Consider the following 17,333-nt stretch of genomic DNA (forward strand, 5'->3'; position numbering starts at 1 on the left):
AACAAATGAATTGCTCCTTCTATAACCTCTGCGTGCTGCCCGCTAATATGGGCACCAAAAACCTGATAGAAACCTGTCCTGAGGCCGTGTGCCACATTACCGAGGTTCTGGGGGAGCTTTTCGTCTCCCGTAGCGTTTTTTTTCCTGAATTGTCTTCTGGTTGTACGGTCACCGGTCCGGAGCTTCTTCCTAGCAGCGACTTTCTCTTTTTTTCCCACCAGACATTTTTCAAAACCTGAATAGGAAGAAAAACGCTGAAAAGACCAAACTTGACCCGTAGAAACATTTTATAACAGACGCGAGTCTGAAGAGTCTGTAAACCATTTTTCAGCAGTAATTTTTGGATTTGACCGTCTCAATAAAATCTAGAACCACAAATCCTTGTTCCCCAGGTGCCTTTATCTGACGGGACACGTCCAGTGTTTGCTGCAGATGTTTGCAGTGTTGGTAGGAAACTCCGCTCAACATCCGTGAAATTTTTCTGCGTTTTTACTTTTTCTATTTCTTTAAATGGGTGAATAAGTAATGCTCCGTGTGAGAAACACGATAATCTTGTAGTTATGAGACCTGTTCATGGCGGACACAAATACAGTAAATGATGTTACACAGAAGCTTTCGGGACGTCTTGGGTCTCTTCCTCAGGCGCAGTATATAATGGGATTTTTTTAAATGATGAAACAACTGACACGATGCAAACGTGTAAAAACGGCTGCAAGGAAGAAACAGCAGAATGCGCAGGAGGGTTCAGAAATCTCTGTGGCAAAAAACGTAAGAAATCAAAAACAGCAATAACGCAGCGTGGGAACAAGACCTTACACTACCCACAGCTGAGGGTTTGTTACAGTTGTAAACTTCCTGTTCCCCAAACCTTGGCGGCACGGCACAGGCCAATGCTGACTACAGTCCACAGATCAGGAGCCTGGCAGCATGGTACAGGCCACGGCTGGACACAGTCCACAGATCGGGAGCCTGGCAGCATAGTACAGGCCACTGCTGGACACAGTCCACAGATCGGGAGCCTGGCAGCATAGTACAGGCCACTGCTGGACACAGTCCACAGATCGGGAGCCTGGCAGCATAGTACAGGCCACTGCTGGGCAGTGTCCACAGATCGGGAGCCTGGCAGCATAGTACAGGCCACTGCTGGACACAGTCCACAGATCGAGAGCCTGGCAGCATAGTACAGGCCACTGCTGGACACAGTCCACAGATCGGGAGCCTGGCGGCATAGTACAGGCCACTGCTGGGCAGTGTCCACAGATCGGGAGCCTGGAGGCATAGTACAGGCCACTGCTGACCACAGTCCACAGATCGGGAGCCTGGCAGCAAAGTACAGGCCACTGCTGACCACAGTCCACAGATCGGGAGCCTGGCGGCATAGTACAGGCCACTGCTGGACACAGTCCACGGATCGGGAGCCTGGCGCCATAGTACAGGCCACTGCTGGACACAGTCCACAGATCGGGAGCCTGGCGGCATAGTACAGGCCACTGCTGACCACAGTCCACAGATCGGGAGCCTGGCGGCATAGTACAGGCCACTGCTGGACACAGTCCACAGATCGGGAGCCTGGCGGCATGGTACAGGCCACTGCTGGGTACAGGCCACTGCTGGGCACAGTCCACAGATCGGGAGCCTGGCGGCTTAGTACAGGCCACTGCTGGACACAGTCCACAGATCGGGAGCCTGACGGCATAGTACAGGCCACTGCTGGGTACAGGCCACTGCTGGACACAGTCCACAGATCGGGAGCCTGGCGGCATAGTACAGGCCACTGCTGGGTACAGGCCACTGCTGGGCACAGTCCACAGATCGGGAGCCTGGCGGCATAGTACAGGCCACTGCTGGGCAGTGTCCACAGATCGGGAGCCTGGCGGCATAGTACAGGCCACTGCTGACCACAGTCCACAGATCGGGAGCCTGGCAGCAAAGTACAGGCCACTGCTGACCACAGTCCACAGATCGGGAGCCTGGCGGCATAGTACAGGCCACTGCTGGACACAGTCCACGGATCGGGAGCCTGGCGCCATAGTACAGGCCACTGCTGGACACAGTCCACAGATCGGGAGCCTGGCGGCATAGTACAGGCCACTGCTGACCACAATCCACAGATCGGGAGCCTGGCGGCATAGTACAGGCCACTGCTGGACACAGTCCAAAGATCCGGAGCCTGGCGGCATAGTACAGGCCACGGCTGGACACAGTCCACAGATCGGGAGCCTGGCGGCATAGTATAGGCCACTGCTGGACACAGTCCACAGATCTGGAGCTTGGCGGCATAGTACAGGCCACTGCTGGTCACAGTCCACAGATCGGGAGCCTAGCGGCATAGTACAGGCCACTGCTGGACACAGTCCACAGATCGGGAGCCTGGCGGCATAGTATAGGCCACTGCTGGACACAGTCCACAGATCTGGAGCTTGGCGGCATAGTACAGGCCACTGCTGGACACAGTCCACAGATCGGGAGCCTGGCGGCATAGTACAGGCCACTGCTGGACACAGTCCAGAGTTCGGGAGCCTGGCGGCATAGTACAGGCCACTGCTGGACACAGTCCAGAGATCGGGAGCCTGGCGGCATAGTACAGGCCACTGCTGGACACAGTCCACAGATCGGGAGCCTGGCAGCACTGTACAGGCCACTGCTGGACACAGTCCAGAGATCGGGAGCCTGGTGGCATAGTGCAGGCCACTGCTGGACACAGTCCACAGATCGGGAGCCTGGCGGCATAGTACAGGCCACTGCTGGACACAGTCCAGAGATCGGGAGCCTGGCGGCATAGTACAGGCCACTGCTGGACACAGTCCAGAGATCGGGAGCCTGGCGGCATAGTACAGGCCACAGCTGGACACAGTCCACAGATCGGGAGCCTGGCAGCATAGTACAGACCACTGCTGGACACAGTCCACAGATCGGGAGCCTGGCAGCACTGTACAGGCCACTGCTGGACACAGTCCAGAGATCGGGAGCCTGGCGGCATAGTGCAGGCCACTGCTGGACACAGTCCACAGATCGGGAGCCTGGCGGCATAGTACAGTCCACAGATCGGGAGCCTGGCAGCATAGTACAGGCTACTGCTGGACACAGTCCACAGATCGGGAGCCTGGCAGCACTGTACAGACCACTGCTGGACACAGTCCACAGATCGGGAGCCAGGTGGCATTGTACAGGCCACTGCTGGACACAGTCCAGAGATCGGGAGCCTGGCGGCATAGTACAGGCCACTGCTGGACACAGTCCACAGATCAGGAGCCTGGCAGCATAGTACAGGCCACTGCTGGACACAGTCCACAGATCGGGAGCCTGGCAGCATAGTACAGGCCACTGCTGGACACAGTCCACAGATCGGGAGCCTGGTGGCACTTACAGGCCACTGCTGGACATAGTCCACGGATCTGGAGCCTGGCAGCATAGTACAGGCCACTGCTTGACACAGTCCACAGATGGGGAGCCTGGCGGCATAGTACAGGCCACTGCTGGACACAGTCCACAGATCGGGAGCCTGGCGGCATAGTACAGGCCACTGCTGGACACAGTCCAGAGATCGGGAGCCTGGCGGCATAGTGCAGTCCACTGCTGGACACAGTCCACAGATCGGGAGCCTGGTGGCATAGTACAGGCCACTGCTGGACACAGTCCAGAGATCGGGAGCCAGGCAGCATAGTACAGGCCACTGCTGGACACAGTCCACAGATCGGGAGCCTGGTGGCACTTACAGGCCACTGCTGGACACAGTCCACGGATCTGGCGCCTGGCAGCATAGTACAGGCCACTTCTGACCACAGTCCACAGATTGGGAGCCTTGCAGCATGGTACAGGCCACTGCTGACCACAATCCACAGATCGGGAGCCTGGCGGCACGGTACAGGCCACTGCTGGACACAGTCCACAGATCGGGAGCCTGGCAGCATAGTACAGGCCACTGCTGGACACAGTCCACGGATTGGGAGCCTTGCAGCATGGTACAGGCCACTGCTGACCACAGTCCATGGATTGGGAGCCTTGCAGCATGGTACAGGCCACTGCTGACCACAATCCCTTGATTAGGAGCCTGGTGGCACGGTACAGGCCACCGCTGGTCACAGTCCACAGATCAGGAATTCCTATCATTTGTTGATACATTGCATAAGAAGACGTTCTGCAACTTTCTATTCCATTTTTTCCCCATTTTCTAGATTTCTGCTGACCACAAGTGAATAGAAGCATAATAATATAAACCACCGATACATATCCATTACTCATATAGGTAACCTTCATTTTGGACATTAGAATGACTCAGGAAACTCCACTATACTATAAATCCTACACAAAACACGGAGATATAATCCACAAAAAATATAATAAAAGTATGTTTTATTGTTGCAAATACATAAAACTGGTACAAAATACAGACAAATGACAAAAGTGCTCATACAAGGCTCACATGTGGTAACCGCTAACAACACCCTATATAGCAGATTGGGTAATGAATGTATATGAAGCGATGAGTCTCTATACTGCCAATATGTTCATATCATAACGATATTATATATGCATAGTGCACAGATTTGTATCATAACGATATTATATATGCATAATGCACAGGCCACCATATAGGGAAAACAGCGCTAACACACTCCAAAAAATGAATTAGATAGAACGCAATACAAAAAGTTAATATCATACCCATATAGTAACTGCAGGTGAGCACGGCACAAGACAGAGCAGCCCCGACGCGCGTTTCGCGTGGGCTTCCTCGGGGGCCCCCCGATGTGATATCGCTGATCGTGCTCGAATGTCCTGGGCCATATTTTGAGCGACCTCGTTGGCTATGCAGAACTCAGGGACGCAGGCGGGAATCGTCAGAATCGCTGCTGTGTGACAAGGTCCCAACGACCGCCGAGGTCGTTATATGGATCACTGTATCGTTGCTGCGTCGTTGAGTAGATCTGCCTGTGTAGCAGCTTACTAGCGACCATGTAGTGACACACCAGCGATCCTTACCAGGTCGTATCGTTGTCGGGATCGCTGGAGCGTCGCTTAGTGTAACGGTGCCCTTAGGATCCTCTTTTATAGAAGGAGCCAGCACTCCAGACTGATACATTGTAACAAACTGCCAGGAGACAGATCTGTGCTGCTGATTGCAGACTGGATGAGATTAGGCCCATTACCATTCACTGACAGCAAGCCGAAATCTTGGAAATGTTGAGAAATTAAAACATAAAATTCTGTTAGAAAGTGACAAAACTTTTACTTTAAGATGTATTTTCGCCAGAGCAGAAATCTCCTCTTAGATGTAGAGGACACAATCCTAGAGCGATGACTACAACACCCAGTGTCCAAACAGCCGCCTGCATAATGGGAGACCACCGACAAATAGGAATGAACTTTCACATGATGCCCTATAGGACATACAGCGCCTTGGGGGTCTTGTTATTGGGCCCCTCTGTTAGCCAGAGCGGAGCCACGCTGCCGTCATCATATGGCCCATTCATTGTGATGGAGATGATGGTTGTGATTATTCCTCCCCTGCTCCCCGTTCAGTCATTAAACCCCCCATGGACCCCAATACATATAGGACACATACAGGGGCCACAGTCTACATTGGGGCCCCCGCAGCTGTGCCCTTGATGCGTGCCATCATTTGTGTATGCGGATCAGTCCAGCCATCACTACACTGCTCATCATCCGCTCTCAGACCCCCATGGTGCACGGTCTACGTCCATGAGGGGCAGAGCCAGGTGGGAATGTCAGTACCTGGAGCAGACGTGGGGGCTGCGAACACATTACGGGGAGTCCATGAATATTAACCCTGTGTAGTTTCCATCACAATTTATTTTGGGAGATTAGTGTTGCCCTCGTCCTTTGTGGGGTCTCCACAGATCTATCCACATAATATGTGTAATATTATAGGTGAGGTATAAAGAGGCGCTGCATCAGCATCTGCTCTACATGGCTGGCACCTAAGTGCAATCTGTGACTCCCTGTCATTGGCCATTTTATTTCAGGAGAATATCATGTATCGCTCGCTGTTATCAGCCACTGCAGGATCTGGGGTCTGCCCTGTAACGCTTGGGTGGGCTCCATCTGGATAATATTGGGGTGCTAGTGAGGGGTCGCCCTGTTACCCACATGTACCCATGGAGCAGACATTTAGGGGCAGACATCATATTGGGGCAGCGCTGATGCCTCTGCTTTATATGGAGGTAATCCACTTATAAGTGTGGGATTCGGGGCTGATCTTGTGTGGTGGGCCGCCGTGGTCTATGTCTAGGTTGATTGGGGTCCTGTGATGTTGGATCAGGTTTTATGAGCACATTCTGTGTACGACGCCGCGGTATATGACGGCGCTATGTGATTAAGGCTAATGATTGACTGTTATGTTGATGAGACAGCCCTCCCCCTTCATTCATCTTTATTCTGACGATTTACACAGCTTTCTGTCCTCCAGGTTCCCCCCACACATGGTGCCGCCACACCACAGTTTACACACAACTGGAATCCCTCATCCCGCCATAGTGAACCCAACCGTCAAACAGGAATCGTCCCAGAGCGACATGGGATCGCTGCACAGCTCGTGAGTCCCGTCTATGCACGCTGCTGCCTGCCGCCCACACAGCGCCCCCGCAGGGAGGAGGTAACCAGTGCGCTGTCTCTTCCTTTATTGCAGAAAACATCAGGATTCCAAAAAGGAAGAAGAAAAGAAGAAACCTCATATAAAAAAGCCTCTAAACGCATTTATGTTATATATGAAGGAAATGCGAGCAAAAGTGGTCGCAGAATGCACATTAAAAGAGAGCGCCGCCATCAACCAGATTCTCGGCCGGAGGGTACGTGTCACTACGGGCTCAGCCAGGCCATAAGGGCATCGCTGCTTACTCTGAATGCTGGGGGTTGTAGTTCTCAGACAGAGAGAGAGATAATAAATAGATAATGGATAGATAATAGATAAATAGATAATAGATGGATAATTAAATAGATAGATAATAGATTAATAGATAGATAATAGATGGATGGATGGATAGATAGGTAATAGATAGATAGTAGATGGATAAATAGATAATAGATGGATAAATAGATAGATAATAGATGGATAAATAGATAATATATAGCTAGATAATATATAGATAAATAGGTAATAGATGGATAAATAAATAGATAGATAATAGATTAATAGATAGATAATAGATGGATGGATAGATGGATAGATAGGTAATAGATAGATAGTAGATGGATAAATAGATAGATGATAGATAATAGATAGATAATGGATGGATAAATAGATAATAGATAAATATATAGATAATCGATCTATAATTAGATAATAGATAGATAATATATAGATAGATAATAGATGGATAAATAGATAATATATAGCTAGATAATAGATAATAGATAATATGTAGCTAGTAGCCACTTTGTACCTTTCTGTCCCATGTGGTGTCATTTCTTTCCTCTCCTCCGTACAGTGGCACGCATTATCGAGAGAGGAACAAGCGAAATACTACGAGCTGGCACGGAAGGAACGACAGCTGCACATGCAGCTTTACCCCGGCTGGTCGGCAAGGGATAACTATGTAGGTTCCTATGTAGGTGGTATTTATTCCCCTTCTATAGAGATTTACAATGTATTCTTGCAGGACTGATCCGATGACTGTGTCTGATTGCTTAGTACAGAGCGTGGCTTCCTGCCGCTGTCACTGAATGTCTAGAATAGGGTGCGGGGCTTAAAATGCCCCAATCATTGTGACAAAGCCTTCTTCATGATATCTGCCTGCTGTAAGCTGAGCACGATGCATGAGAAAAGTGTCCGACGTGTCTTGCCAGTTGCGCCCATTCTATGCTCCGCCGGCATACATTTGGCGCAGGTGTCGCTGCTCGGTTTTACTTTGTCCAAATTTATAACAGTGATAATAAATATCCGGATGGGTTTAGTAAAAGTTGCAGGACGGCGAGTGCAGATCATTAAAGCTGTCTAAAGATGGAAACCCCTTCAATCATCAGTTGAGAAAGCAAAACCCTGCAGGGTGTGCAGAGACCTTGACAGGCGAGGCTCCCCCCATAAACCCCTCACCATTGCCCACAGTTTGCCTTCTCTTCATTCTCCACTCCATGTTTTCTCTTACTCCGATCCTTTTCTTCCACTCACTCCTAATCTATATCCTCTGTTACTCTACTTTATTTTTTATTTATTTTTCCCTTTTCACTTCTGTTTGTTCTTTTTTATGTTTTGTTTCCCTTCTTCCATTTCCCTTCCTATCACTGCCATGTCTTACATCGTTTCCACCTTTCTTTATCTTCCTTTCTCTTATTCTTTCTGTTACTTTTCCTTCCTCATTTATATTTTCTCAGTTATTCTTTTTGTTCTTTCTTTCTTCTTTTTTACTCCTTTGCTTTCCTTCCTTTTTTATTTCTCTGCCTTATTCCCGTCCTTTACTTTTTTATTTCCTTTTATATTATCTTCGTTCACTTTTTATCCTTTTCTGATTTTCCTCTTTTCTGTATGTCTTTTTCCTTCCCTGTCTTCATCCTTTCTCCTTCTTCTTCCCTACTTCTGCCTTCCTCCTTTGCTCCCTATTCCTTCCCATTATTTCATTTTTCTTTCCTATCCCTTTACTTCCTTTCCTTTTTTCTTTTCTTCACTTCATTGCCATTTCCTATTTCTTCCATTCTGTTCTCTTCCTTCTTTGCCTATATTACCTTCATTCTTTCCTTCTATCCACCACTTTTATTTCCCTTTCTAGCCTCCTCTTCTTTTCAGCTTTGTTTCCTTTCTATTCTCTCCTTACCTTTTTCTCATTCTGGTCTATTGTCTTCTTTTATTTGCCCTTTTCTTCTTTCTGTCCTTTTCTTCCTTATTGTATTTACCTATTTTCTGTCCTTTCTTTTACATTTTCCCCTCATATCCCCCTTTTTTCCCCCGCCTCTATCCTTTCCTTGTCTTCCTCTATTGTTCCTTCTTTTTGCCTCTTTCTGAACTATTTCTCCTCTCTTTCCCTTCTGCCACTTTGCATTTTTTATTTTTTTTATTTTCTACTCTTTTCTTTATTTGTATGTGTTTTTTTCATTTCCTCCCCCTCGTTGATGTGTATCCTTTTTGTCTCTTCTTCTTTCATTTAATTTCCTAACATTTCTTTATTTATCCTCTCCCAATGCACTCTTTATTTGCCTGCATCGTTTCTTCTTTTCCTTCCTTTCTTCCTTCCTTTTTTCCTTCCTTGCTTTTTTCTTCCTACCCTTTTTATTATTATTATTATTATTATTATTATGCATTTATATAGCACCATTTATTCCATGGCGCTTTACATGTGAAAAGGGGAAATTTAGACAAGTATAATAAACATGTGTAAGACAAGGGACACACAAGTACATAAGGAGAGGGGACCCTGCCCACGAGGGCTCACAGTCTACAGGGATGGGTGAGGATACAGTAGGAGAGGGTAGAGCTGGTTGTGCGGTGGTTCAGTAGACCGAGGATCATTGCAGGTTGTAGGCTTGTCGGAACAGGTGGGTCTTCAGGTTCTTCTTGAAGGTTTCCGTTGATGGTGAGAGTCTGATGTGTTGTGGTAGAGAGTTCCAGAGTATGGGGGAAGCATGGGAGAAGTCTTCTATGCGGTGGTGGGAAGAAGAGATAAGGGGGGAGTAGAGAAGGAGATCTTGAGATGATCGAAGGTTGCGTGTGGGTAGGTACCTAGAGACCATGTCACAGATGTATGGAGGAGACAGGTTGTGGATGGCTTTGTATGTCATGGTTAGGGTTTTGAATTGGAGCCTCTGGGCAATAGGAAGCCAGTGAAGGGCCTGGAATAGGGGGGAGGCTGGGGAATAGCGGAGAGACAGGTGGATTAGCCGGGCAGCAGAGTGTAGGATGGACTGGAGTGGAGCCAGAGTGCTAGAGGGGAGGCCAGAGAGTAGAAGGTTGCAGTAGTCGAGGCGGTAGATGATAAGAGCATGCATTAGTGTTTTTGTGGTTTCGTGGTTGAGGAAAGAGCGGATCCGGGAAATATTTTTGAGTTTGAGTTGAGTTTTCATTCATTCCTTCCTTTCTGCCTTCCTTCCTTTTTCCTTCCTTCCTTTCTTCTTTCCTTCCTTCTTATATTCCTTCCTTCCTTTCTCCTTCCTCCCTTTTCTTCCTTTCTTCTTTTCGTTTCTTTCCTTCCTTTTTTCCTTCCTTTTTTCCATCCTTCCCTTTTTCCTTCCTTCTTTTCCTTCTTTCATTCCTTCTCTTTTTCCTTCCTTCTCTTCCTTCCTTCTTTTCATTCCTTGCTTCTTTTCCTTCTTTCCTTCCTTCCTTTTTTCCTTCCTTCCCTTTTTCCATCCTTCCCTTTTTCTTTCCTTCCTTCTCTTCCTTCTTTCATTCCTTCACTTTTTCCTTTCTTCCTTATTTTACTTCTTTTGTTCTTTCACTTTTTCTTTCCTTCTTTCACTTCCTTCCTTCCTCCCTTTCCTTCTTTCCTTCCTTCTTTTCCTTCTTTCGTTCCTTCACTTTTTATTTCTATTCCTTCCTTCTTTCCTTCCTTCTTTCCTTCCTTATTTCCTTCCTTCTTTTCCTTCTTTCGTTCCTTCCTTCTCTTCCTTCTTTCCTTCCTTCTTTCCTCCCTTTCCTTCCTTCCTGCTCTTTGTACTCCTCTGCCCCATGAATAATACATGTGATGGATGTAGACTGTGTCCGGTCACTTTTCTCCTTGTTTGTTGTGTGTCTCGTGGTCACTGAGAATGTTGTCCTCAGTGCAGCATGATGGGAGCAGTAGTTGGCTTCTCATTAATGATTGACGGACATCATTTCCTTATGTGGCTGATAACTACGATCTCCCGGCCCAGGAACTTTTCTCTGTCCTCCAGTAGACACTGGAGACCACCACGGCAGGGAGGACTTGTGCATGCTCAGGCCCTGAGGCCGCCAGTTGCCCGACCATAGTTGTCACCTGTCTATGTTGATGGAATTTTATCAATTGTCCGGATGATCTTAGACCATTTCCCGCTGTATAAACTATGTCTGTCCCTTTTGTTTCTGTCTCTTCAGGGGAAAAAAAAGAAGAGGAAAAGAGACAAGCAGCCAGGAGAGAGTAACGGTAAGTAGCGCCCCACAATAATTCCCCCCCCCATCACCCCCCCCCCGCACAGTGGACACAGGTTCACGAGACACTACCCACGGGAAGGTGCCCGCACTCTGGTGTCAGTGCCCAGCATTGGCTTCCAGACTGGTGATTAGTGAACCTCAGGTATACTTCCCCCATGATTTCCTTAGTGCCCCCTTCCCCCACTGCTCCCATTTATATAAGCGGTAGATTTGGTGTTGACTTTGCATGTAACGCTAGATACATTGTATCCTGATGTAATATTAACTGTAAATGATTGACAGCCAGCCTGTAGATTAATGGCGACATAACCGCGTGGTGTTATCATGCGTGTGCGAGCATGTGTGCGTCTGTGTGCGGGTTTGAGGTCTGTGGCCGGGGGTCTTTGCTGCATGCTTTACTGGGGTAATTCCCTGTCCACACCCATGTGTAATGAGGCATTAAGGAGGTTTGTCCCTACTGCATAGTCAATCTGATATATAGCGCTATATATATATATACCGGTGTCCAGACTATTGTGTAATTTGTTCTTATTTTTCAGAACACAACGAATGTTACCTAAACCCTTGCCTTTCACTTCCTCCGATTACAGGTGCTAAGCCATTTTTGGCCTTATTCCTCTAATTTTTACCTTTTATCATTTTATTGTTTGACTTCTCCCTGACAATTTTACATTTTTATGCATTTTACTGCCATCATAATTTATTAACATGAACCACTTCTTGTGAGAGAGGACGGGAGAGAGAAAGAACCAAGTTTGTAGCCAATTATTATCCCCGCCGCGGACACATAGTTGCTCTGGCTTTCAGCTTTGGGACACATGGGGGAGAGGGCAGCGTGTTGGTGCGGTAGGTTCTAGAATGCTTGGAGTTGTAGTTCCACAGGTCGGCGCTGAGAGGTGTCGGGATATGACTTTCACTACTTATAGTTTATCCATTTCTGATGCACTAATGATTAACCCCGTGCTGTTGCTTTGCAATTTAACATGAGCACGTTCCTCTCCACTGGCATCCATGTAGGGGGTCACTGCCGCCTATGGGGTTAATGAGCCCCAATTATGATGTGAGAGCAGCCGGAGGGTCATGCAGTCCTCCCCAGACACGGGACGTATGGTGGGCAAGGACTGAGACCTACCACTTGGCCGCAGAATGGCAGCGTTCTGCTCAGGAGCCTCTAGCGTATGTTATATGTTTCCAGGTGTTTGGAGCGATCAATCCTTTTATTTAAAGGGACAGAATTTGCTTGGTGAAACCTCTACCCATAGCGTAGGACAAAGAGGAACAGTCGAAAACCAGTCTGTGAGATGTGGCGTCACCTCGTGCAGAGAACATCCTTGGTCTTCTATTTGCCCTCACTAAGTGATGACTCAGGGGAGGTTCTCTGCTCCTCAGGGGAGTTATTTTCCTGCAGTTGGTCCCGCCCCCGCTTTGGACAAAGGTAGAAGAAGGCAACACTCCCATAACTGCACAATAAACACAAAGGTGCATAGACCCTTGATCTTTTCTTTTCAGATATCTCTTGTCTGTAAGCGGATACAGGTTAGGACCATGTCTGTCTTATCAACAGCCTGCGCACGAAAAGTTCTGATAGTGTCCAGAACGTCCACTGTCCGTGGAGTTGATCCTCATCACACATCTTAATCCAAAGTAAGGTCAATCACCTGCTTGATGGAAGTAGTCCTCTAGTTTTGGGCAGCGGCGGTCCTGCCGCTGCTTATCCTAGGCGACCTCCGTGCTACATGCGCGAATTCAGTCTGAGCTGATGGATTGTAACAATGAGCGGCCGATCTGATGGCTCTTACCTGCAGTGATACATTGTAGCCGCTCTACTCTGGACTGGTCTGGATGGACTCAGCCTCCACATGTGCACAGTGTATTCACTGACTGCAAGCAGAGCTAATGATACGAGTAAGCAGAGCTAATGATACGAGTAAGCTGTTTCTATATAAGGCCGTGTTCACATCTGTGTTGGAGTGTGGGTGGGATGAGGCGGACCCCATTGTAAGTCTTTGGGGTCAGTGCTGTCTGTCCTGAGATCGAAGCTGTACTGTCTGTGGCTTCGACTATAAAAGTCGGTTCGTATATTTGTAGATGATATTTTTTGTTTTGCTTTATTTTGTTATTCTGGTACCTTGGTTATTAGACCACTTCCATGCTGATGGTTTCCTTCACATGTTCTTCCGTTAAGCTGTATAATAATGGGGGGCATCTTAAGATGGGTTTTGTGTTCTAGAATTGCACTGGTCATGGCCGGGATGTCACGACTAGGTCTTGTGCCGACGCGCAGTCAGATCCTGATCTCTCGTCCAGTCACATGTTGTATGTCTCGCAGGTCGCAGCACTTAGTCATGCGCTTTAAGCCAGAGCATCCATGTGAGGGCAGGTGATATGTACCGTCATCCCGGCGCTCCTTGGGAAGGCGATTTTCCGCCTCTCCCCATTGCATGCTGGGTACAATGTGTGACACCCCCCCCCATAGGTCGGGGAGGTCTCTTCTTTGTTTCCTGTCATCTTTCAAACATTCTAAAAGTTCCATGCCTCCGCTTCCAGCACGTCCTAGAATGCATCCTAATCACATGTCTGTATGTTCCTGAGAATGTGTCCTCATAACCATCTGTTTCCCGCGCGCTCCCGACACACTAACTATGACAATGGGAAAAGCAGGAAAATCAGACAAACAAAGGATTCCTAGAAAAACCTCCTTAATCTAATTTATTTTATGTCATTGCTTCCAGAACCTGTTTTCACTCCGGCATGCTGAACTCTCCGCTTGTGTTTGCTTCCCCCAATCATGCTCGCACATTGCTTCAAAGGCATGCCTCATGGCCGCTCGCCGCCGTCCTCCGCTGTCTGCTCCATCTCTCTCTCTCTCTCTCTTTCTTTACATAAGTTGTGACTTACAGATAAATCCATTGACTGATCAGCACTTTATAAAGCAGCAGTATCCCCGTGCCGTGTACAGAGGAGCATGACTGCACCGCCGCGCATGCTCAGCTCACGCTTAGTTTATTTCTGGGGGGCGCACATACTTTAGTAAGAAGTGCCCAGATTTTTATTTCTAATGCACATATTATTTTATTGGACGTGCTCAAACTTGGAGGGAATCTGTGAGGACGTTTTTACGTTTGGATGCAGCGATATGAGTGTATATTTGCCCCCCTATATAAATGATCCGCTGTGCCAATCATAAGAGATCAAATCATATGGAAATCAGGCTGAAAGTGCACAGGGGCGAGGTCATATGCTTAGACGACTTCTTCCAAGTGCATGGACACGCCCACAGTGCACTTACAGCCTGATTTGCATATAATTTGTACTCTAGATTTCTTACGATCGGCACAGCGGATCTGTACAAGAAAGGTATATATATATTTTATAGGGGGGGTCACCTACACGCTCTTGTCGCTACATCCAAACATACTGACAGGTTCCCTGCTATGGGGTAATGTCACTTATAAATGGTAATATACCTGCTCACGGCACAAAGTTTGTGAAAAAAGGTAAAATTAAACAACAATCTCTGAAGTTTAGCCCAATATACGAGAGTGGTGTTCTCTAACTGTTGCAGAACTACAACCCGTAGCATGCCCCGACACCCTGCTGTGAGGCATCTGGGTTAATTTAGAGGTAGGGAAAAAAATCATTGCGGCCGGCGGTGTCCAATCACAGTCAGAGGATTAGCAGCAGTGATACAAGTGATACAATGTAACAATTATTGCAGCACAGTCAGAAACAACATAAAGTGTAACTAAGCGTATAATACAGGGAAGAGAACGGACATAAAGTGTAACTAACTGTATAATATAGGGAAGAAATCGGACATAAAGTAACACAAAAGGCATCATCAGACATCGTCCCTCTGACATTACCCCATCGGTAGCGGGAATCCGGGGATACTGCGGCTTTAGTTGTCTCTGCCAATGAAGCACAAGTTATGCAAGGATCATTTCTCATTCTATGAACTTATTTTACTTACCTCTGTGATTACACAAATAATAATAATAATGACGTTCTGCGGTTTTTTTGCAATTAGTAACCGGTTCATTGATTTTTTTTTTAATTTTTTTATTATCTTTTCTGTTCCTTTTTCTGCTCGCTTCTGTCTTGAACCCATTCAGACCTCAGCGCCCCTAAGAAATGCCGAGCGCGCTTTGGCCTTGATCAGCAGAATAACTGGTGCGGTCCTTGCAGGTGTGTATGGTTATTCCAGATTTAGATATGGCTGGTTTTTACCAAGTTTGTTTTTATTTTATTTCTTTTTTTTTTATCTGGTAATTTCCCGCTCTCCATCTAAAGCTAACGGCTAGTCCATGTAGCGGAGGCTGGACCCTTCGGCTGGGCTCCACGAGGCAGCGTAGTCTTTATGATTTAAGATGGGATTTCAGGGTCAGTGTCAAGCACTTTTGGAATAAGACCTGGTTCCCTTTAATAGTAGACATGGTGGTCCGATGACCATGGCCAACTTCATGAGAAAAGTCTATAGACCAAGAGGTTGCCTGCACACCAATAGCCTCCCGAGAAAAGGTTCTGAGACAAGTTCCAAACTACCCACCTTTTTTAAACTTTTCCGCCAATGACCCATCAAAGGGAATGTACAGGTAGCGGCAGTACAACCAATGCCCCTTTACCCTTCCCTCCCCCCACCCGCATTTTTCTCATTCTTTAATCTCCAGCCTCTTGTCCATCACAGTATTTAACAAGCTCGCTGACGACCATTGCTGCCTGCTTCTCATCTTCATCAATAATCTGATTAACACCCCCCGACAAACTGGGCATTCCTGTTGCAGTGAATACACTTGAGCGATACACAAATGCTGCAGAATTGGCTCTTTGGTTTCTAGTTGTTGACTGTGCAAGACGAGAGCTTGTGAGATTTCGTCCCCATTCTTTTTTTTTTTTTCCATTGGTTGCATTTGTATTTTCCACGGACGTTGCCCGTTACCTTTGTCTTGACCATATTGGTGTTGGACTTCCCTTGACCTCATGAGAAGTCATCAGTCTGTCTCCGTTCTCTCCATAGACCGTGTCTTCTTGCACGTTCTCCCCATGCATGGCCATCCATTAGTCCATGAGGTATCACCCACCATTGTCTAGCTGAGCCGATACCCAGTTTCACCCTCCGTCCTGGATCTGATTGACTGATGCCTGACACTGGCTGTTGTATGCATCCCACACGTCGTGGAGCAGATCGATGTCTGTCTCCATCCACTTGGCCATAGGTCTTTCTTGATTATTCTGGATGTTGGTGCATGTTAGCCATGGACTGAAGGGGGAATTACCAAATAAAAACAAAAACAATCTGCATATTCTGTAGGTAACCATAGTTAAGAAAAGTGTCTGCAACCGAGCAGTATCCACCATTTTGTTGTATTTTTGTGTGTTTACATTGTGCTAACAGATGCAAATGCTCCTAAGAAGTGTCGAGCATTGTTTGGACTTGACCGACAGAATCTATGGTGCAAACCATGCAGGTATATTTATTACAAGGCCCATGGGGAATAATTCGATTCCTTCTGTCCTTCCGAGATCTTTCCAATGAATCTTCCTCTTTCTGTCCTCTGGTCATTACTGGTGGTGGTTGGACTTTATACTTTTTTTTTTCTATATTCTTTGAATTTCTGGTGAAAGAATCTTGATCAAAATTTATTAAAACCAAAATAAAGTCAAGATCCAAAGAAATTTAGTACCTTTCCTCCTCCAAATGGGAAGATCTTCCTGCATTACATAGCTGAAGAATAAAATATTCTGTAGTCCCTTCCTCTGAGCTTAGAGTTGACTGTTTTCTTGAGATTTTCTCGCAGCCATCGTGAGGACATTGTCCATCCTGTAGGTCCTCCCCAGATCGAGAGACAATTAGTTACAAACTTGTTCCAAAGTTTTACAAAATTGTCCAAAACACTTAATATTCTAAACAGCTTCCACTTAGATTACACATGTACCCTTCCCCAAGTGCCCAGTTCCCCAATTTATACGTCCTACTTGGACTTCTTAAAAATCCAGTGATGTAACTCATCGATCTTCCTCAATCTTCGTTGATAATGTCCTCCTTTCATCCTGATTGCCGTACAGAGGTGGAAATATTTGAAGCAAGGCCCCAAGGCTTTGATGTCACATATTTAAGCATAAAGCCCCTCTTAATAGATGCTTCTGGTTTCAGAATCTTCTTGTAGCCGCTAATGTCAAAAATGTAGAAAAATCTCATAAAGATGAACAATAAAAAAGAGAAAGTTAAGGAACTACCAGCCTTGATCTAGCGGTAGGGTCATTAGTATAACCG

The 17,333-nt window shown here is 46.9% G+C and overlaps 1 protein-coding gene across 43 annotated transcripts in view; it reads left to right on the top strand.

Moving 5' to 3' along the window:
- The window catches only part of TCF7L2 (transcription factor 7 like 2), a 322,643-nt gene that overhangs the window by 300,795 nt on the left and 4,515 nt on the right, over positions 1 to 17,333 (top strand). For 7 of the 43 annotated variants that reach the window (XM_073562162.1, XM_073562163.1, XM_073562164.1 and 4 more), the window contains 6 exons: positions 6,416 to 6,556; positions 6,650 to 6,809; positions 7,449 to 7,568; positions 11,003 to 11,051; positions 11,599 to 11,649; positions 15,175 to 15,247. In XM_073562162.1, coding sequence (XP_073418263.1) covers positions 6,416 to 6,556; positions 6,650 to 6,809; positions 7,449 to 7,568; positions 11,003 to 11,051; positions 11,599 to 11,649; positions 15,175 to 15,247 — 594 coding nt within the window. Of the gene's footprint in view, positions 1 to 6,415; positions 6,557 to 6,649; positions 6,810 to 7,448; positions 7,569 to 11,002; positions 11,052 to 11,598; positions 11,650 to 15,174; positions 15,248 to 16,454; positions 16,528 to 17,333 lie in introns of all 43 variants that reach the window. The other 36 variants (XM_073562150.1, XM_073562161.1, XM_073562181.1 and 33 more) reach the window with 15 other exon arrangements.

Source organism: Dendrobates tinctorius, unplaced genomic scaffold (genome assembly GCF_039654945.1).
Source record: "Dendrobates tinctorius isolate UK_male_01 unplaced genomic scaffold, ASM3965494v1 ptg000341l, whole genome shotgun sequence".
NCBI lineage: Eukaryota > Metazoa > Chordata > Amphibia > Anura > Dendrobatidae > Dendrobates > Dendrobates tinctorius.